The 21,058-nt window shown below is 40.1% G+C and overlaps 3 protein-coding genes across 3 annotated transcripts; 1 reads left to right on the top strand and 2 right to left on the bottom strand.

Annotated features, from left to right (window-relative positions):
- Positions 1-2,516: 2,516 nt before the first annotated feature.
- On the top strand, positions 2,517-7,840 carry LOC121951380 (TOX high mobility group box family member 4-A-like). Its single transcript, XM_042497678.1, has 9 exons — positions 2,517-3,325; positions 3,426-3,491; positions 3,592-3,891; positions 4,007-4,252; positions 4,391-4,726; positions 4,850-4,930; positions 5,029-5,742; positions 6,748-6,890; positions 7,015-7,840. Exons 1-9 carry the CDS (start codon positions 3,221-3,223, stop codon positions 7,070-7,072), a joined length of 2,049 nt encoding a protein of 682 aa, XP_042353612.1. The 5' UTR covers positions 2,517-3,220; the 3' UTR covers positions 7,073-7,840.
- An 806-nt stretch (positions 7,841-8,646) lies between these two features.
- LOC121951381 (E3 ubiquitin-protein ligase Midline-1-like) lies at positions 8,647-15,032 on the bottom strand. The gene is made up of 8 exons (XM_042497680.1): positions 14,823-15,032; positions 13,645-13,910; positions 13,210-13,527; positions 12,578-12,670; positions 12,394-12,478; positions 12,219-12,308; positions 11,217-11,273; positions 8,647-9,315 (listed from the first exon to the last, which is right to left on the bottom strand). The coding sequence occupies exons 2-8, from the start codon at positions 13,900-13,902 to the stop codon at positions 8,783-8,785; spliced, it is 1,434 nt and encodes a 477-aa protein (XP_042353614.1). The 5' UTR covers positions 13,903-13,910; positions 14,823-15,032; the 3' UTR covers positions 8,647-8,782.
- Positions 15,033-15,625: 593 nt separating this feature from the next.
- On the bottom strand, positions 15,626-19,353 carry si:rp71-1g18.1 (uncharacterized protein LOC559922 homolog). The gene is made up of 4 exons (XM_042498016.1): positions 18,982-19,353; positions 18,533-18,681; positions 18,214-18,307; positions 15,626-17,569 (listed from the first exon to the last, which is right to left on the bottom strand). Exons 1-4 carry the CDS (start codon positions 19,223-19,225, stop codon positions 16,605-16,607), a joined length of 1,452 nt encoding a protein of 483 aa, XP_042353950.1. The 5' UTR covers positions 19,226-19,353; the 3' UTR covers positions 15,626-16,604.
- Positions 19,354-21,058: the final 1,705 nt, after the last annotated feature.

Genomic DNA, 21,058 nt, shown 5'->3' with positions numbered 1-21,058 from the left:
TAAAATGACCCTTTTTCATTTTTTTCAACATGCTATTCTATGACTTTTTTTTACAAGTGATGACCAACACTTTTTATTTAGTTTTTTTACATACTGTACTATGACATTCTCTTTGTTTTATGTTATATGCTATACTATGACTATTATTTAACATGCTATACTATGACTTTGACCTATGGCCACACTGACATTTTTTTTCAACATTTTCAACTTTTTATATTCTGACTGAAAAAACAAAAAACATGCTATCATTTGACATTTTGTAAAGTTTTTTCGACATACTATGCTTTAACTTTTTTCAACATAAAAGCAGTTGTTTTTGGTAAATTGTGTTATTTATTAATAAGAAAATTAGGATTAATGTGACAAACAAAAGTGTGAGGAAAAACAACAAAGGAAAGGGCTTTTGAGTGCTGTTTAAATCAAAGAAAGAAGTGTGACAAATATCTCAAAAATAAAAGAGCTAGGGCGTCCAGTGGCTCAGTGGATAAAGAAGCCGTCCCGTATAGGAAGGCAGTGTCCTTGCTGCAGGGGCGTGGGTTTGATTACAGCTTGCGGCCCTTTGCGGTATGTCATCCCCTCTTTCACCTCCTTTTCATGCAATCCAGTGTAATAAAGGCAGAATTGCCAAAAAATAATCTAAAAAAGAGCTGTTGAGACACTCTAATGAAATCACAAGTGGAAGTGAAAACCTGACCCTCCTTAATTGCCTTGTGAAAGTGAATCTAATGTCCTATTTCAGTCCCAAAAATAGTTACTCTAGTGCCTTGAGCTTAATAAAAATGAATACAATTTACAAAACAAGATCAACACACTATGTCACATGGGCAGTTACAAGAGGCACACTGGGAAGTGGAGGGCTACCAGCTACCTCCTCTACATTAGTGCTCAACACTGGAGCACCCCAGGGCTGTGTGCTCAGCCCCCTCCTATTCACACTGTACACCCATGACTGCACTCCTAGACATCAGGACAACTCTGTTGTCAAGTATGCTGACAACGCCACCATCATCAGCCGTATTACAAACAACGATGAGAGTTCATACCGGGAGGAAATCAACAATTTTGCAGAATAGTGCACAGAGAACAACCTACTGCTCAAGTCAGTAAAACCAAGGAGCTGATTGTTGATCTTAGAAAAAAGGAGGCAAAGACACACAGCCCCGTCTACATCAGTGGAGCTGAGGTGGAGCAGTGAACAGCTGTAGGTTCCTTGGACTTACTATAACTGAGAACCTATCTTGGTCATCACACATCACCACCCAGTTTAAAAAAGAAAAAGCTCTACCTCCTACAAAAACGTAATTCCAGAGCAAGATCTTAGTTTATTTCTACAGAGGAGCAATAGAAAGAATACTGACTGGAAACATCACAAATTGGCATGGTTCGTGCACGGCCCAGGAAGGGCTGCTATGACTTTTTCAGTTCTTTTGACATTTAATACTATGCCCTTTTTCGTCATGTTTTACTATAACTTATTTTTCTGACACAGTGTATTTTGACCTTTTCAGTTTTTTTGACATACTATAATATCCCATTTTTTCACTTTTTGCGACACAATATACTATGACTTTTTATTGACATTCTATACTATGGCATTTTTCCAGTGTTATTACAATGACTTTTACATTGGTTGTTCAAGATGCTGTATTATGATATATTTTTTTTCAGTTTTTCATTATGCTATACTTTAACTTTTTTTTAAAATTTTTTTTTGATGTGCTGTTCTAAGATTTTTGTCTTTTGTTGACATACTATACAATGACTTTTTTCAATGTTTTAAATTTTATATAATTTATAGCATTTTTTTCAGTTGTTTTCCACACTACACTGTGATATTTCTTCTATATTTGACATACTATACTGTGACTTTTTTCTGTTATTTCAACATGCTATACTATGACATTTTTTTCTGGGGCTTTTTTTCAACACAGTATACAATGACTTTTTTCTCAGCATAGTATATATGATGACTTTGTTCTCATTTTTCGACATCCTTCACTATGACTTTTATTATTTTCCAATATACCATTTGATGACTTTTTTAAATGCTGTAATATGACTTTTCACTTTTTCTACATGACATACTAAGATGTTTTAATTTTTTTTGTTGGCATACTATACAATGATTTTTCTTTTCTTTAGTTTTTGACAAGCTATACTATGATTTTTTTCTCATTATGTCAACATATAATACTAGCACTTTATTCCAGTTTTTTTTCATAATTCACTAAGCATTTTTGTTAGTTTCTTGAATATTCCATGCAATTATTATTATTTTTTTGATGCTTTGCTATGACATTTTTGTTCATTTTTTCAACATGTTATACTATGACATTTTTTGAGTTTTTTAACCTATTATACTATGACTTTTTTAGGTCTTTTCCACTACTGCACTGTGAAAATATTTTCACATGCCTCACGTATTACTTTCAAGGAACCTATAATTCAAAATGCCCCACTGATTCAAGAGAGTCTGCCACTCTTTGGTTTTATTTTCGTTTCTTAGGACTGCTAGTTTGCTACAGTACGCTGGATACTGCACCAAATATTGTCTAAATTGTGGTCTGATTAACAATAAATTCATTAAAAAATAAAATGAAATTTGCTGGTCCGTTTGTGAGTCCGAGTGGATTCGGTTACGTTATCCACTAGGATGACGAAGGCATGTGATACTCTACCTCTGATTGGCTTACCGTAACCAATTTCCCACCTCATGCTTAAATCTAGCCAATCAGAGGTAGAGTAGGGCGGGCCAAAAACAAATTTCCGTACCACTCGGTTTTACATGAAGAAATTATTTTTCCTACACTCCCTGAATGCAGCAGTAGCAAGTTGTTTCGTACGGTAGCAGCATCACACCACGGCATGAATGGGTGTGTGTTGAGCTCAATATATCCATTGTCGGGCCTCGTCAAAAAATTGCGTCCCGGGGAACTTATACATGGTATTTTGATAACACTGTGATTATATGGCTGCTATCGGCCAGGAATCACCCCCTTGAACCAGTTCTCCCAGGGCCTCGAAGCTAAAGTAGCTTAGCATCATCTCCTCGACCATAACGTTATGCTAACCGACAGAGATTAGCTTCCTAGCTAGCCGCTAGCAGCTTTAGTCAATGTTGAGATAGATTACCTAAATGAGAAGAAAATACGGAAACTCAATTTTCAACAAAGTATACCATGTGTAAGATAGTTTGTTTATATTAAATAATCTCAAAATGGACCTTAATTTTTACTCTGACCTGTCGGACGGTTGTGCTCAAAATGTTGATTCGGAGTTTTTGGACACCCAATCCTATGGTGGATACTCTGGAGAAAATAAGGTAATCCAGCATTACAAGTAACGTTATTTAATTGTAACGCCTGGCGTTGACTAGTGGAAATGCTGAAATTGCACACTAAAATGCTAACGAGATATTTCAGTTTCCAGAAGGCGGTGACAGTTATCTCGCAATCAGTGGATCAGGACACCCTTTTTTGTCCGCTGAGGTGAGTTAGTACAACATGGTGTATGTCTCCATTGTCCTTGATTGTCCGTTTCAGTTGTTCGAGGACTGACCCATTATCCTGTCTCTTTCTCCACATATAGCAGACATTCCATACTCCCAGTCTCGGGGATGAGGTTTTTGAGATTCCCCCAATCTCCCTCGATCCAGACCCGACTCTGAGCATCAGTGATGGAGTGTCCCACTTTGAGCTGACAGATGGGTCCGACGGTACCGGGGGACCTTCAGGCTCAAGGAGCCTTGTTAGCAACCTGGTGGTGGAGGCCAATGACCCTTCCTTCGCATCCACTTTTGTGAACTCGGGCTCTCAAGGACTGGAGCAGCTGAACCTTGGGGCCATGAGCCAGGCCGGAGGGGGAGCCCTGCTGAGCTCTTCAGCCCTGGTGAGTGTACCACCTGTGCACCACACAGAATGCTGTAAGGGGTGTTTTAATGTTGGTAGTTTGTCGATGCGGTTAAGCATTGTTTGTGCATTTTTGTGTTAAAATCCCTGTGCAGGAACTGGGGAATTCCAGCGCTTCTCATTTCAGCAGTTCATCACCCATGACTATTGATGTACAACTTGGTGACATCAGTCATGGCCTTCTGGGAAGCAGCCAGTTGAGCACAATTAACCCATCTGAGCTGGCACTGGGTCTCAGCGGTGATAACATTGGGCATAATTCAGAGACACCTGAGCAGCCGCTGTCAGCAACACCATCACCAGCTGGCTCCTTGCAGGATGAGGACATGGATGACTTCAAGGTGGATGCTTATATTAGTTTTAATTTGCGTGTATTCTGAGAGTCTTGTATAAGTGTATTTTGGATCCCATGCTATGTTTTAGATCCTGCAGCTAACGTGTGCTTTCCCCTTTCTTCCACTTTTCCTCTCCCTGCCCAGAGGAGTGTGTTGATAGACTCCCCCATGTGTCTCCCCTCTTCCTCTGCCCTGTCCCACATGTCCTCCCATCCAGTTCCTACATCTTTGTCTCCAGCTACAGCCAGGAGGGGTGGGGGGAAGCCAGCCGCACTGGCTTCAGTGACCGGGGTGCTGGGCGCTAAGAAAGGAAGGAAGAAGAAAGACCCAAATGAACCCCAGAAGCCTGTTTCAGCATACGCCTTGTTCTTCAGAGACACTCAGGCAGCCATTAAAGGCCAGAACCCCAATGCCTCTTTTGGAGAGGTGTCAAAGATTGTGGCCTCCATGTGGGACAGCCTAGCCGAGGAACAGAAACAGGTAAAAGAACACAATATAGTGATATCCTTTGCCAGTTTTGGGGGTTGAAATATGATTGTTTGCGGTAATGTACAAACAAATGACATATATTTACAACAGTGGTACTTGTCTTTTCTGCACTAGGTGTATAAGAGAAAGACAGAGGCAGCCAAAAAGGAGTATTTGAAAGCACTGGCGGCTTATAAAGCCAATCAGCTGACACAGGTAAGATCATGTTGCTGTCTAAAAGACACCAGTTGATTGCTGTGGGGAGTTTTTATTCACATTTGTTTTCTTCTTTATTTAATCTGTCTTCACCACAGCCTACCTCTGAGGAGATGGAGACTGCCCCTTCACCACCTTCACCGGTGGTCAATGCAACACCTGCAGCTCTTCCACTCACTGGTCAACAGGCCATCCGCCCAGTAATCCACAGCAACCAGGAAGAGAACACCATCACCAACATTTGTGCCTCCAACATCATCCTGGACGTCCCAGAGATGACCACACGTTCCCGCACGGGGGCAAACAAAGCCTCAGCTCCAGCAGCAGCTTCACCCCAGAGTCAGACCATCACCAAGATCATTATCCCAAAGCACATGTTGCAGGCGGGGGGCAAGGTGGTGACTGTGCTGCCTGGAGGGGTCCGTACTTTGCAGCCCACACTGGTAGTTTCGGGTGCCTCTCGTCAGCCACCTCCTCTGCAGCAGATGCAGAACGCGCCGCCTCCACCACGGCTTCAGCAAATGGCACCAGCGCCTCCACCCTTACAGGCCAAGCCCCGTGAGGGAAGCACCACACCAGGCGTCCCTGTGTCCATCACAGCTACACCTCCGCCTCCGCTCCAGATAAAAATAGTTCCTGCGTCTTTGCAGGGCAAAGAGGCCCTTCCAATTATCGTCCCTAATACGGTGTCATCATCCGAGACCACATCTGCCCAGTCTGCACCCGTCATGTCAGTTCAGCTGGTGAATTCTACAGATGTGTCAGGCAATACAGATGAAGATGTAGTTACAGAAGTGCTGCATTCAGAAGAGGTAAATGTTCTTAATTTAGTGTTATTGTTAGTAATGCTAACTGTGACTGTCACTCACTGTGACACACCTAAATCAGAACTGGAACAGTCATGTTTTTAGAGGTTTTACAAGTTCAATGGAAATCACCTTTTGTGTTAGGTTCAGACAACTGAATCTGAAACATACAAGATCTGGTCAGTCAGTATCCAGTTGGGGGCAACTCCATAAAGATGAAGAAACAATCCTAACAAATCTGTGAACATGAAAACGCTGACAAAAAGCAATAATTGGAAAGGATACAGGAAGAAATTCCAAGGTACTGCACTGTACTTGGAGTAGGGACAGGCTATTAGGAAAAAAAACAGCTGTAAGTCTGTTGGTCTGTGAGAGGAGTGTACCCCTAAGAGCCTACAGCAGTTTTGAGGTAGCTACATGTTTTCATGGCTGTGAAGATAGAAGCTGTGCACAAATGCTGTTGCATGATTGTTTCACCAGTTACACAGCAGAGTGGCAAAGAGAAAGCCACAGTTAAACGCTCACATGACATCTGGGGTCGTGAAATTTGCTGCTCACTCGCTCAGCAAACCATGCAAACAGAGACAGCTGGAGCAGTTTCAAGTAGACAATTGGGCAAAAGTGCACTTTTCAGATGTACACACGTGTTATTGACCCAAAGTGGTAACAGCTGCCTTTACTCAACACTAACTTGGAGGGGGGGGTCGATTCTTATCCAAAAAGTAATTTTGTGTTTCATATCTGTCCGTCAAATCTTTTCCTCTTGGTTAATGCAAAAAAAAAAAAACATTTTATCCACTGTAATTTAAAATTGAACAACGTCCACCAGGGTGAATATTTATATATAATCATTGTATGTATATTAAAATTAACTTTTACAGTGTTATTGGGGATTGTGGAGAAAATTACACCATTGTAATATTATCACGCAGTGTGACAAGCCCAGATCAGTGCACAGACAATAGTGGGTACTCTCATATTACTGATGCCAAATATTTCCTTCTTTTTTAGGAAGAGATGGAGCTAAATGGGTCCAGTGATGCCACTACTATAAAGAGTGTTTGTGTGAGGACAGGCTGTAACAACCCAGCCGTAGAGAGTGAAGACTGGGACAAAGAATACTGCAGCAACGAATGTGTGGCCACTCACTGCAGGTGTGTTGAGACTTTTTTTTTAAAATAGTAATAACAATAATAATAATAATAATAACCTGTCAAACCTTTGGTTCCAGCAGACATCAGGTAACGTTTCTAAATGCAATATTTTTCTGTTTTTCAGAGATATATTCAAGGCCTGGTGCTCGATCAGGAATCAGGCCATGGGAATAGTGAAATAAAGAACAGCCACTACAGACCACATCAGCAAAATACTTGTTTTTCAGTAGGAGCCAGTGGGACGGATACAGAACTGCTTTACTACAGAGATGTCAAAAATGCATTTCACTGCTGTTTTTTCACTGTAATGTATGTGTACTGTTGGTTTGCAGTTGCTCTTCAGGACAGTAAACAAGTAGCATTGCTGAATGGCATCAAATTAGGACATTGTTTGCCACACAGACTATTCTAAGGAAAAATAGGATAATAATGTATTGTTGCGTTTGACTTTGGATGCAGCTTTTAGTCAGGTATCAAGGGACTTCAAGGCAGCTAGACAAAAGATAAGCATGATAAAGTTGGTCAACACATTTCTCTCAGATTTTCTACTACACCTCATACAGGTCAGTTTATACTTGTTTACTGTAAATTGTCTCATTCTCAAAACACTCTGACAGAGAACATTTCAACCTCCATACAGCAGACTGAGACATGACTGCACAGTGCTCTCTGATTTGAAATTTGTGCTCTTGGGTGTTTTTGTGTTTCATGTCGCTTCATGACCAAGAGAAACAATTCCAGTTCTTTTACTGCAAACTACGGCTGAAATGCATCTTAGTTTGAGTGGAGCAACAATTTGTATTATTGTATACCTTGTTTTTGTACTGAGAATAGTGGCCTTCCAGGTTTGATACTGCCTTCATTTTTTTGTGAACATCCTGTTCAGATTATTGTTGTTAAAAAAAGGTTCAACTTTCATGTTTTCTTAATAAAAGGGCAAATTTGCTTGATCCAGTGCTCTAGCATTTGCTATGTATTTAAAACATGCCTTTGCTCAATTAAGTACACTGCAACAGCCTGACTCGGTCTGGTGTGATCAGTAGCTCATGGTGCTTATTTTTTTTAGCAACTTTTGGATAGAAATAATAATCTTTATTTTATCTGTAGAGTACTTTTCAAGCTGAAAGCATAAAGTGCTTTTCATAGACAGCATACAAAACAACCGATTTAGAAAGAAAACCTCAATAACAGCAAATACAAGCGCACTGTTTGTTGTGTAACTGATGTTCCTCATACTGCTTACTGACTTTACTGAGTCCTCACTACTTTGTTATCCTTAGAGCTACTTTTGGTCATTTCTATTAACCTGTGCTATTTGGCACTTGTGGCCAAATGGCTGGTGTTCAGCAAAAGTTACAAGATCCAGATTGTTTTCAGTTTCTCTATATCTTATAATAGCAACCCCACATTGAGGGTAATCGTTAAATGAAGAAGCTCAAGAAGCTAAATGTTCCTTTTCAAAAAAAAATAAATAAAGAGTTTTGACCCCTACATGTATTTTACAAGTTTTGACTGTCCAATTTTTTGTGTTGCTATCAGCACATCCCCTGCAACATCTGTAACTTTGATCTACTTAATTATATTTCAAGGATATCGTTCATCCATTTTTGAAATATGATTTTAAGGTTAAAGGGTCTTTTTTGTTGTATAAGTGATAAGACTGATTCTTATCTGTTAAAAGGCCCTTGGCAGTGAGAAATACGATATAAAACACATACTGTACATACCTTAAAGCAACTTGCAATACAAAAATGTATTTCTGAGGCAAACGTTCTTTTTATTTGGCGTTCATGTAGGTCTTCACTCTCAGACCCCTTCACTTTTAGTGCAAGTCAATCTTAGCTCTCCTTCATCACAGCTGGATTTAAGGCAGTGTTTGTTTGTAGGTTTTTTCATGAAGCGTTGACAATGGAGGCTCTACTGGGTGGATCCACACTGTAAAGCCCCAACCCCAGGCACACCGGCTGAGTCAGTTTAGCCTTAAACTCATGCAGCTGTGTGACTGTGAACTCCACAGTGCTAAATGTGATGTTGCCCTCCTCAAAATTAACCATCACTGCTATTCGGCTGCTCTGCAGGAGTCCAGAGAGAACAGTTCTTGTTCTATTATGGTTGGCAAACAGCTCACCTTTTCCATTGTGTGTAAGGCTCCAGGACTCTGTGTTGTTTCCGAAGGCACTGATGTCCGTGCTCTTACGTTGGATGCTCTTATAGGACACAGCGATGTCCCAGTATCCCTCAGCCTCCACCTCCCAGACGTGGGTACCAGAGGAGAAGCACCAGGCAGAGAGAACCTGCGGGGCTTCTTCGAAGCGGCTGTTACTCTTAGGATAGGCCAGCTTGGTTTTCATTCTCTCTGCTGTTTGGAGGTCAGCGGAGACTCCAAGGAAAGGACTGACTGTGTCCAAATCCAACATGAGGGGTCCTAAGAGAAACAGACCATTTGGGTTTACATACACAATTTTGATTAACTCTTATTTGTAATGCACTCACAAATGGACACTGGTAATTTTTAAGACCATTGCATGAACTATAGCTTATATTTAGTAATTGCTGTGCTGTCTGGGCATTGTGCTTTCCTGAAATCCCACCAATCATTTAATTTATGTCTTTGTCCTTGAATTTTTGGTTGATATGACTTGATTCACTGGTCAGCAAGAAACAAGTCATTTTAAAATCACAGTGCTAAGTATTTATAAGGGCTGTAACTAACGATTGTTTTCATTATTGAATATTCTGGCCATCATTTTCTTGGTTAATTGGTTAATCGTTTAGTCACAAAAAAATGTCAGAAAATAGTGAAGCATGCTCTGTTTAATTTCCCTTTCCAGAGCCTAATGTGACCTGATCGAATGGAACATGTTATCTGAAAAATCCAAAGCTATTCAGTTTTCATGTATGACCAAAAAAAGCATAAATTTCTCACATTTAAAGCATGAAACAAGCAAATGTTTGGCTTTTATGTTAAAGCTGGAATTGTGAATTAGAATTAATGGCAGCTGAGATCATCTATACAATCAGCATATTTTCAAGATTAGTGGCACCAATTCGGTATCTGACCGAATGTCTCCTCTTCTTTTCCTGAATTAAGACATTGCGTAAAGACAGAAGAGTGTGAGTTCTTTTTGAGTTACTGTCAAAAACATGTCGAATGAGCTTTGACCATTGAATTCTCATCAGTTCATTCTAGAGCCACAGTGGATATTTGTGCCAAATTTGAGGAAATTCGCTGACGTCCGTCTTAAGATATTGCTTTCACGAGAATGACACAGAGGCAAGGTTACAGTGACTTTGACCTTTGACCACCAAAATCTATTCGCTTCATAGTTCAGTCCAAGTGAACATTTGTTCCAAGTTTAATCATATTCACTCAGGGCATTCTTGAGATATCATGCTTATGAGAATGAAACCGGCATGGAGGTACACAAATTAAGAGAATTCAAAAAGGTGGCTGTTCATTTTCTGTCAAAGGACTAATCTATTAAAACAGTTGCAGCTGTAGTATTTGTGTAGTGTATTTGTGCGCTGCATTTAAAACACACTGATTGTTATGCCCAGAGCCTCAAAATTCAGAAAATGTACAAAAAATGTGATAATGCACACTACTGTTCCTTTTATGCGTATCCCGATTATGTGTTTGTGCACTTAAATACCATATTCTGGTTTCAGAAATCTGGATATGCACGCTAGGATATTCAAATGGAAACTTGGATATTGTGGCATGAAAACACTTCATCCAGGTTTTTGATTTTGCATGCTTGCAGGTGAATATATTCATGTAAATAGTGAGTAACGCCATGTGGTTAATAATGTAATGATTGTGTACATCCTGCCATAGAAGAAAGTCTAACAATAGCGATGAAAATAATTATTTTTTTGTTGCTCTAAATCTTCCATTACTCAAAATTAGATCTCGAGTGTATATGGAATGGAGTTTCAGGCTGACAGAAACAATGCAGATAATCAGAAACCTGGAAAACAGGTGACAATGACAATGATTTGAATAACCATGTTAAGATATCTTGAATATGATCAAAACCAGGATAAGACCCAGACCGTGGACACTAATGTGCATGACATTAACACACTTAGATGAGCGTCTACATTATCAACATCATACTGACAGTCAACAGGACAAAGCTTCTCTCCAGCAACTCAAATATAACATCTCCATCAGGCTGGTCAATGTACTCAAACACACACACACACACACACACACACACACACACACACACACACACACACACACACACACACAGTCATTGACTCTAATTGCCTCTAACTAACATTTCCATTCCAATGTTTAAAAAAATCTGCCTTTGGTACCTTGATCTTCTGTCTCTGCAGGTATGTAGTTTTTCACTGGATGATCAACCAAGAATTCTATGTAGGAGAAAAGAAAAAGGAAAGAGAAAAGAAATTCAAGTTGGACAACTTTCCTAAGGAGATTCAACTTTAATGGAAGCATCAGATCACACAATAGTTGACTTCAACCTGTTTCTGTGCCAGAGAGTCAGATTTATTTGTAGCTGGTACCGGTCTATCAATACTGTGAGAAAAAAATAGTAAATATCTGTAACATATTCAGAATCAATACCTGTCGATAAATCTGTATTTTTGGTGAAATTTATAGGAAATAGTTTGACATTCAGGGTCTTGCCAAGAGTAAGATCAGAGGGACAATACCACCCAACGTATTGCATGATACTGTATATAAGAAGCTACAGCCAGCAGCTGGTTAGAGCAACCAGCAAAGACACCAGGAAGTCCCTGTGTCTGACCAAGAAATGGTCCAACTGGTGTATGGTGTATGAAGATTAAAGACCCGAAACACCCTATGACCACAGGTACTTCACTGATGACGTGTCCAAGTAGCACCAGAAGGTGTATTCAAACTCCAACTCAAAGCCCCCTGCAAAACCGATTTCCCACTTTAGTTTGTATACAGGTTAAACAAACAACATGTGTATTAATAAGTGAGATTTAGGGGTGTTATTACATTCAGACAGAACGCTAAGATGAGATACCCACCTGCTGGTGGAAGCTTTACATTTAACAGCCTATATCAGACTGGTATTGCTCCCCTAAACTATCAAATAGATGTAATCTCCAAAATGTTGACCTATTGCTGTCATACTCACATACACATACCCACTATAAAACGTCACACTACATGTTTTTATATTGAAGCTGAGATATGCTGAACCCAGTAGGCAAAGACTGTGAGCTAAACATGTTATGTCATCAAATCACATGTTGCTGGATTCCATGTTTTTTTTGCCGTCATAAAAGTGGGCAGCAGTGGAGATTTGAAGCCGGCCTTCTTACCTGCAATGGTGGAATAAATGTGATGAACACGGTTATGCTGCTTGTCCAGCGCCTCTGTCAGCATCTGGTTTTCCACAGAGTAGTTGTAGGCTGGTTGGAAACAAAGACAGGCATCAGTGTGTGCATGTTCACACATGGAAGACAAACACGATACTCTGGCTTGGCTTTCTCTTACCATAATATAGAACGATAAACCATAGACAAAGCAGCACCACGGTGATACTGTTGAGGGTTGAGTCGGCAGGGTTCACTTTCTGTTTCTTACCGGAGGAAAATACATATTAGATCATAAAAGTGTTGAAAAATTAAATGTAAACCATTTAAAATAATATTTATTGAGAACGTAATAAACAGCTTACTTCATGTTGGATGTCATCTTGCAGTTTTTTTACTGACTCATTGGATTTTCCTATTTGCTCCTTGAGCATGTTAAAGTGTTGATCCATGTACTCCTGTTGAATACATACACACAACTCTACTTTAAACCCCTTCACATCCAGTTGACCTTTTATATTCCCTAATCTTTGAAATAAAGATACAATCTTACTTTACATGATCTGTCAGTACCATATATAGTATGTATCAGCCTTTTCCAGCTTTCCATCCCAGCTATGTGTTTACAATAAGGGAAATATGTAAACTCTACATATTCTGTATCTTTGGAAACTCCAGGATCACCAGTACAATTCAATAAACAGTTCTATGGGAATGCACAAAGCTTCCCGGGTTGTCACAGTATGTAATGACTCCTCCATGAGGTTTAAGAGGTTAAGGGTTGAATGCATGAGTTGCAGTGAGTAGATGAAAGCCAGACTTCTATGGGACCAGTAAATCCTGTTTCTCTGCACCACATGCAGCAACACGAATTTCCTACCTTGGTGTGGTTAATTCCTCTCTATATACATGACTCTTTTGCTACTACAAACTTCCTTTGTAAATCAAACCTGTTTTCTGTGTAACACTGTGTTAAAGTGTTTCATTCAAAACTCACTGTCAGCTGTCTCCGCAGCACAGTGGAGGTCTCAGCAGCCAGGTTGTGCTGCTTGCTCTCCAGGGCGCACAGGTTGCAGATGTAGCGCCTGGACGTGTTGCAGTAGTATCTCAACACCTCATCATCGTGTTGTGGGCATTTCCTCTCCTGGAGGTCGCCCAGAGGTCTGACCAAGGGGTGTCCCGAGAACACCGGCAGCTCCAGGTGGTCTTTGACATGCTCTTTGCACATGGACACCTCACACTTCAGACACATTTTGATGGCCAGAGTTTTTTTCTCCAGGCAGTAGTCGCAATAGACACTCTCTGTCTGCTTCTCCTGTGTACAACAATCAGATATTGGCATGTAGGAATAGGGGAATTAGACATTTGTCCACTTTTAAGGATCACTTTTAACATTCCACAACTATTTTTTATTAGTGATAATGGTAGATACCTTTCTCCTCTTGTTCACCCTGAAGTCCTCTACGATGTTAGCAAGTGTGTAGCTCCTCTGCAACCCAATGATTGGTCCAAAATTTGCCCTACAGTCTGGACAACGGAAGGAAGTGTCTAAGGAGTGATCCAACATGTTTTCAAGACAGCCCATACACATGCTGTGTCCACAGGGCAGCTGCCGGGGATCCTTAAAGATGTCCCGGCACACTGGGCACATCAGCATCTCCTCTAGCTTTGCTTTGTCTGTATCATCCATTCTTGATTCTTCGAAGAGTGCCAGTGAACATGAAAAGAGGAGACAGGAAGGAGTTAACTGCAGAACTCCTGAACCGCAGTCAGCCGCTGCCTTTGTAAACACTTCTGTTTAGTTTGTTATGGAGAAGCCTTAACATAAAATCATGCAAGCCAAACAGTAAAATTATTCCTACTGTTAAAGTTAACACCCAAAGTATTGTGTGTCTTCTATTTTCCATACACACATTGCTAAAAGTGAAACTGCTGAGTGTATATTTGTATTTCCTGGTGGGGCGGGGACTAAGAGGGGCAGGCTCAGAGTAACTTGGCCTCTAAGTATTATACATACCATTTAAAAGGTAACTACAAGACTGCATAATCAAAATATCATTATTGAATAGAACATAAGTGAATTTTAGTTGAAGATGCTACTCTTTTAAATCCATACAGAAAGTATAAAAATAAATATACATTGTGGGTTGATAAAACCTTTGGCTGTAGTAAGTTTAATATTTTATTGATGTCAGTGACTTCTATACAGTCTCTCCCCACATCTGCTAATTATTAACAAGGATAGCCTAACACTTCTGCTCAATAAAAGTGTTCTAAGTCCAGTCGTGCATTTGCAAAGCGATTGTTATGACTCAAATAAGTGGCACAGAGGTATCATTAGTGTTATTGGCTGCACTTGTGGGTTCTCTCAGTACAATCAGTCAAAGTAACTGTAAACACCTGTGAGGGTGTACCATGGCAACAAGATTAAACTGTGAAAACTGCGATTTCGTGTACATATATATGTTAAGTAAACTAGGCATGAATGTTTTTCTTCTTCGCCCAACTGAAGACCCTTTGGTTGAAAGTGGTGAACATTTTAAACATTTGCTGATTGAAAAAGTTTGCGTCTCACGTCAATTTTGAGTCACAAATAATGTAATTACTTACCTTACGTGGCGTTTTTCAAGTGTAACGTAACATGTCTAGCGAGATAAGTTACGTTACACTTCATTATCAATTATAAGTACCAATTTAAACACTGTATGAAGTTAATTAATCCACTCATTGTCGGCAATTTACAACCAAAGTGCTAAACAATGAAAACGAAAAGGTTTTCCTGTCCTGAGCTCTGCTAACCGACTACCTCCATGCCGACGTTAGACTTCCTGTTTACATCGCCCAAAGCATGATGGGAGCCCTGGTGGAAAAACCTCACTATAATATATCCATGGGAAAAAAACGAAAAACAGGCAAAACTTAAAAAATATTTTCATTCCAAATGTCTAAAAAGACGTAATGTATTCTTACTGATGTAAGTAACTAAGTACATTTTTATCAAGTACTCTTCTTAAGTTGTTACAATTTAAAGGTATTTGTACTTTACTTGAGTATTCCCCCTTTATGCTACTTAATACTTCCAAAGTACTTTTTTACTTTCGATACTTAAACTAAGTAGTTTCTAACTAAGAAATACGCTGACTTTATCATCAGTCCAAAAGTGCTGTTTAGCAGATCTATCAAGCATTAGCTATTTATTCATTATCAATTAATTAACCATTAATGATAACGTAAAAACCTCTTCTAACAGGGCTTTATAAGAAAGTTGTTACTTTCCTCCATATTGCATGTGGGGTATTGAAGGTTCAAACAAAAGAAATAATCTGTGTACCACTTTTTTTTATTATTGAAACACAAGAAAACTGCTATCTACCATAAGAAGTTAAACAAAATGAAAGCAGACATTATATGACAATATGTAGAGTATCAATAATGAAGAATATAAAAACTTTTTAAAACCATATTTAAAAAGCAAACATATCACATTTGTTTGATCATATGTTCACATATCGGAGTACTTTTGTATTCCAAAGGGAATTCTTAAAAATTTTTAAAATTGAGAACAGGTTTATCATAAAGTCAGCATGGAAAGTCGTTGAAATCTGGGTCATGAGAAGAAAGAAGTCTACATACATCCAGTATTCATAAATTGAATACAAAACTAAACATTTTTTTAATAAGAGACATTTGTATAAAGTTTTGAAAAAGCACAACATAAAAAGAGTTCAGACATTAAAAACAAACATATGCGAAATTATTTTATATAACTATTACACAAATGTTGGCATGTAAGGATCTGTATTTTGCTTAACCAAACAACCCCCAGATATCTTCTATCTGTACCAAGAACTTTAACCAAAGCATAAAATTTTACTGATGTGTTCCAACACATTTACAACACACAATCTCCAAGGAGCAGTGCAGTATTGCAGCATGAAAGTATGTAGTTTAACTGATTAACTGTTCAAGGTGGTGAGTATTCTTGGCAGACTAATCATGTGTTTCTCAGAAGGTTTAATGCTTAAAACTGACATGTAGTTGCACAACTCTTGCACCGTGTTCCAGACCCACTGTTGATCCACATTAGGTGAAATGATGGCAATCAATGAGAAACAAAGAAGATTAAGACAGAACTATCAGTAGTAGAAGTTGCTAAAAAAAATGCCCCATCACACTGCATCTCCATCTTATTTGTCATTAAAATATTAACTTTCTTGAATGTCTGAGTGTAAGTAATCAATCTAGATCATGGGTTCTGTTCCACTTACAGCTTTATTTTTCTTATCTAAATGTTACAAGACAGTCGTCTACAAAAGCTATACAGTGTTTTCAGTCTGAGGTAGAAAGTAGTACAACCACCACAACTGTCCACCGATGGCTGTTTTACCACAGCTAAAAGCCAGCGATTGTCTTGAATGAAGGAACAAAGGAGCCGCACTGGCTCAGTTTATGTTTCTCCAGATTCCTTGCGATCCTGAACATCTTGCCACAAGTGGCACAGTTGAAAGGCTTCTCCCCAGTATGAAACCTCAGGTGTGCTTTCAGATTTTCTCGCAGACGGAAGCTTTTGTTGCACTGCGTGCAGATGTGCGGTCTCTGCCCTGTGTGGAACCTCAAGTGGCGGCGGAGGCTCTTCCTCAGTGCAAACGTCTTACAGCATATCGAGCACGAATAGGGTCTTTCTCCAGTGTGAAAGCGCTCGTGCCTCCGGAGTATCTTCCTCCGCTTGAACGTCTTTCCACAGATGCTGCAAGGGTATCCATCACGGGAGTGGGTGACCACCTTCTGGAGCCGCCAAACGCCGTTTCCACAGGGGGTGAAGCAACAGAGACGGTGGCCGGTGTGAAGACCTTGGTGGCGGCGCAGGTCTTTGGGCAGAGGCCAGCGACTTTTGTGGTTAGCATTGTGACCTTTGGCATCTTGAAGCTTCATCTCTGACTCGGCCACAGTGAGCACGTCCACCAGATGTACCGCACAGGGAAGCTTAAGCTTTAGGTCTGGAGAAGTCAGTTTCAGTTTCATGTGGAGGTTGTTCTTTGACTCCTTTGGCGCGTGGATCCGCTCCCAAATACCAACCTGAGCAGGAGTCACAGCACCATCAGACACGGACGGACTGTAGGCATTGCCCTTGGCGGTGCTGCCGCAGACTTGCGGGGGCTCGGTTTGAACAGGTTTCTCCGAACTGTCAGATTTGGGGTCTGGAAGCTCTGGCTTTAGAATCAACGGGCAGACAAACTTAATCTTCTCTCCAGAAATGACGTCACGTGTATCTGGTTGGATCACGAGAGGCCTTTGTTTAGCCGGAGAGCTTTGCGTAGATCCATGTTTTATTGTCTCTGTCCATGTCTCTGCACAGACTGAAAAAAATCAAAATGCATTTTTTAAAATTTTATGGCACAATCACACCATCATTTTCTAATTCATCTTTAAAAACCAAAGCTTCTTATTTAGGTGATCTGATTCTAAAATAAAATGACACCACTGACTTCACCTGTCTGTTACAGTGATGGCATTTCATCATTCAAACTCGACAGCACGTTTATATAAAGAGACAATGCGTGCACCATATTTGGCGCCTGGTGTGTGAGAGAAAGCAGAAACTGTGTGAGAGAGAACAGCAGTGAGCTCGAGCAAAGTGGCTTCACTTTGTGAGAATTGCTCTGTGGAGATGTGAATACTTGTTAATGAAAAGTAGTTGGGTCGCGTAGATGCACACACTGTGTCACTTAACTAATAAATACTACATTTTATATTTCTAAGAAAAATCAGTGTAGAATTTGCTTTGAATAAACATCAGTTTTCGATTTGTAGAGAGAGACAAAAGCTTGTCCATGTTGTAGTTTCTCAGAGATGGCACTAGGTGTTAGCATAAAGACAATTCACTGATAGTGTCTTTGAGTGGGAAATGTTGCTACATCCATGTCTCTGGAATAACTTGAATTCCAGGTATTCATCTTGTTCAGGGTCAGGGTGTGGTGGATCCTGTGGGTTTTTTCCTTACCATGCAAAACAACTTCTGTTTGTGGATCATTATCAGTCAGAGAGTCTGCTTCAAACCCGCTTAACTCCACCATGTCTGCAGCCTCCGTCACAACCTGTTTAAAGAAGAAACACAACAAATTTGCATGTTTGAAGTACACTGTGTGCAGTATGAAAATGAATCAGTCAACTTCAGGGCAACAAATATAAATAGATGCACTGTTATAAAAGGGGGCCAGGCTGTGACAGTACGCTAATGTATTAAAGCTGCTCACAGGTTCACTCAGCCTGTTTCCCCCATTCCACAGTTCATTTACACCCCCGTAAATTCACATACTGACCTGTTCCTTCAGAGGTGACCACTCGGGGTCAACTGGGCCATTATCTTCAGCCAGGAGGATTTCTGATGGAATAAGACACCCCTCCACCACCTCCACCTCCAACTCTCTGCAATTCCTCGAACAATCGCTGTCTGAGAAGAAAGGGGGGCCTGTGGAGAGGAGGGGGGAGGGTTAACACAGAGGCACACATGCATTCCTTTACAGGGGGTTTGAACTGGGGAATACCCTGCAGGATGGAGTTCACTACAACAGCGACAAATAAACTAAGTCTGTGCAAAAACTAAATGCACACGTGCAAGTTATTGCACACATACTTTTAGGCTAAATGCACACACATTTTGTAAGTTTCCGATTTTATCATGCAGTTAAAGCGGCGTGAATTTGTCACCGCAGCCTGGACGTAAACAGGAAGTCATAACATTAAAAGCTTCAAAGGCGCACAGCTTTACCAGACAGCTCCAACGACGGATAAATGTCATCGTCCACTTGCACGCCAATGCTGCGTCTTGTGTCCCCACTATCCAGTGTGTTATTCTGCTTTTTGTCCTCAGTGCGGCCCACATCCAAATCCAGCAGCGCCGAGGCTCGATATTTGCTCTCGAACAGTTTGGTTAACTCCACCGTGGCAGCTTTGACCAGCGCTCCCAGCACAGACTCCACCTGCGCCTGGAGGTTCACGAGGCCCGCAGACATTTTGGATGCTCCGACTGTGCAAAAGCCAGCGCCAGTAAACAAAATTATGTGGCGAAAAAAATCTTGTTAAAAATTAGCTAAGGTCTTTATTTACCAACCACGGCCACATGGCTTCCTAGCTTGCAGAAAGAAGAAGAAGAGGCGTGTCTCTTAGGCATCACATCGGCGCATGCGCACCAAAATACGAGAGGGGGGGTTACATCACTTGAGGGAGGCGGAGCGTGTGTGTTTTGGATTTTTAGAAAAATAACAGACTTAATTTCAACCTAACCAAGAAGAAACTAAAAATGAATGAAAGTCTCCCCGAATAATTTTAAAATTATTTGTGTCTACTTAGAAATTTTTTTGTGAAGCAGTGTGTAGAAAATGTCTCCTAAAAGTAGATCAGTAGTTACACAAGGGCATGTTGGTTAAAAAAGACTGTAAACATTCCATTAAACAGTTGTTATTTTATCATTATCTTACCTCTACAGACATTTTATGACTATGCATTGTTTTATTCTGAGGTTGGCAGAATGCAAATTGCAAAGGTAATTTTACTTTGCTGTGTTGATACCATGGGGAAAATGATGGGGCACCATGGGCAAAATGTCACAGAAAATAAAATGCTCTTTATTTTAGGTCTTCTAGCTGGTGAGGATGGCGTCCAAAAACAGACCTTTGACTCCATTTATGAGTAAATCCATATAGACACCTGTGTGCATACAATTTACCACATACAGTTGTGAATTATAGACATTACGGATTTTCACTGTTTGAGAGAGAGAGCTTTAAATGTGTTGCAAATTTAGTAGCTGCCAGTCCAAGTCTTTTTTCCCCTTAATGCTTCAAATTGTGCACAAATTAAGCAGATTTAAGAGCAGCTTAATACCTGTGTTCCTCTGCACTCTCTGGTTGAAAGGTTAAAGTCTGTCTGAAAAGTCTACTTTTTCACTGTTTCTATGTTGAAAAATATTGCAGTACATCCCTTTATACATAAACACTGGGATTTACAGTTTTGTGGGGAATGTGTCTACAACAACATAAGCTCATTTTGCAATGTGTGTGATGCTACCAAGGTTAGCCTAAAAAACTTATTGTATTAAAGATGTAGAAAGCAAAATTAATCTAATGTTACACATAGTGGTCTATAGTATTTACAGGTATTACTGGGCAGGTATTGGTAGCTTACCTTTGCACTGACCTTACAATGAACATCAGCTTTGTAACGGCTCGGCCAACGGAGCAGCCAACCTGAAGTTATGCAGCGAAAACTTACAGCAAGTCTGTTGTCACCTAGCACCAAGAATACATAACAGAAAACACTCCTCATTCCATTTTTCATTTATAATATATCTCAAGTCTTTACTGTAAAACGGAGGGTGCAATGGTTCTGTAAATTAAACTTGGATCATGCTTTGTCACTTTTTGATCCGCCCGAGCGCATGTTTTTTTTAGTAGCCAAGAACTTTCCTGAACGTGCACAGGTGGGTCCATTCCTGACATGCATCTCTAGTTCCCAGCTATCACTCGGAAATTCTGGAGTAGCAAGACAAGGAGTATAGTGTGGCAGCTGGATTTCTTTTAAATATGTATCAAAAGTCAAATATAAATAAACGCAAATGCAGCATCGTTGGAATTGAAGATAATTCTCTGAAACTGAAGGATGATCTGAAGAAACTGAAGGATCTATTTATTTGTAAATAGCTTCCCTTTACATTGTAAAACAGAATCTTATTATTTAAAAAACAGTTTTCCAGTTTCTGATTTTTTTAATTTATCAAGTTAAACCACCCCGGTGGTGGGGTTTCAGATAGTTCATAAAATTAAGCCCATTTAAAATTAAAACTAGAG

Source organism: Plectropomus leopardus, chromosome 12 (genome assembly GCF_008729295.1).
Source record: "Plectropomus leopardus isolate mb chromosome 12, YSFRI_Pleo_2.0, whole genome shotgun sequence".
NCBI lineage: Eukaryota > Metazoa > Chordata > Actinopteri > Perciformes > Serranidae > Plectropomus > Plectropomus leopardus.
This window is presented reverse-complemented; position numbering and strand designations above follow the sequence as displayed.

Coding starts and splice junctions, on each gene's coding strand:
- LOC121951380 (XM_042497678.1), top strand. CDS start 3,221: ATGGACCTTAATTTTTACTCTGACCTGTCGGACGGTTGTGCTCAAAAT. Junction 3,326..3,425: donor GATACTCTGGAGAAAATAAG/GTAATCCAGCAT, acceptor GAGATATTTCAG/TTTCCAGAAGGCGGTGACAG. Junction 4,931..5,028: donor AAGCCAATCAGCTGACACAG/GTAAGATCATGT, acceptor TCTTCACCACAG/CCTACCTCTGAGGAGATGGA.
- LOC121951381 (XM_042497680.1), bottom strand. CDS start 13,902: ATGGATGATACAGACAAAGCAAAGCTAGAGGAGATGCTGATGTGCCCA. Junction 12,671..13,209: donor TGCTGCGGAGACAGCTGACA/GTGAGTTTTGAA, acceptor TGTATTCAACAG/GAGTACATGGATCAACACTT. Junction 12,309..12,393: donor GTTTATCGTTCTATATTATG/GTAAGAGAAAGC, acceptor GTTTCCAACCAG/CCTACAACTACTCTGTGGAA.
- si:rp71-1g18.1 (XM_042498016.1), bottom strand. CDS start 19,225: ATGTCTGCGGGCCTCGTGAACCTCCAGGCGCAGGTGGAGTCTGTGCTG. Junction 18,682..18,981: donor TCCGTCGTTGGAGCTGTCTG/GTAAAGCTGTGC, acceptor TCCTCTCCACAG/GCCCCCCTTTCTTCTCAGAC. Junction 17,570..18,213: donor AACAGAAGTTGTTTTGCATG/GTAAGGAAAAAA, acceptor GATTTTTTTCAG/TCTGTGCAGAGACATGGACA.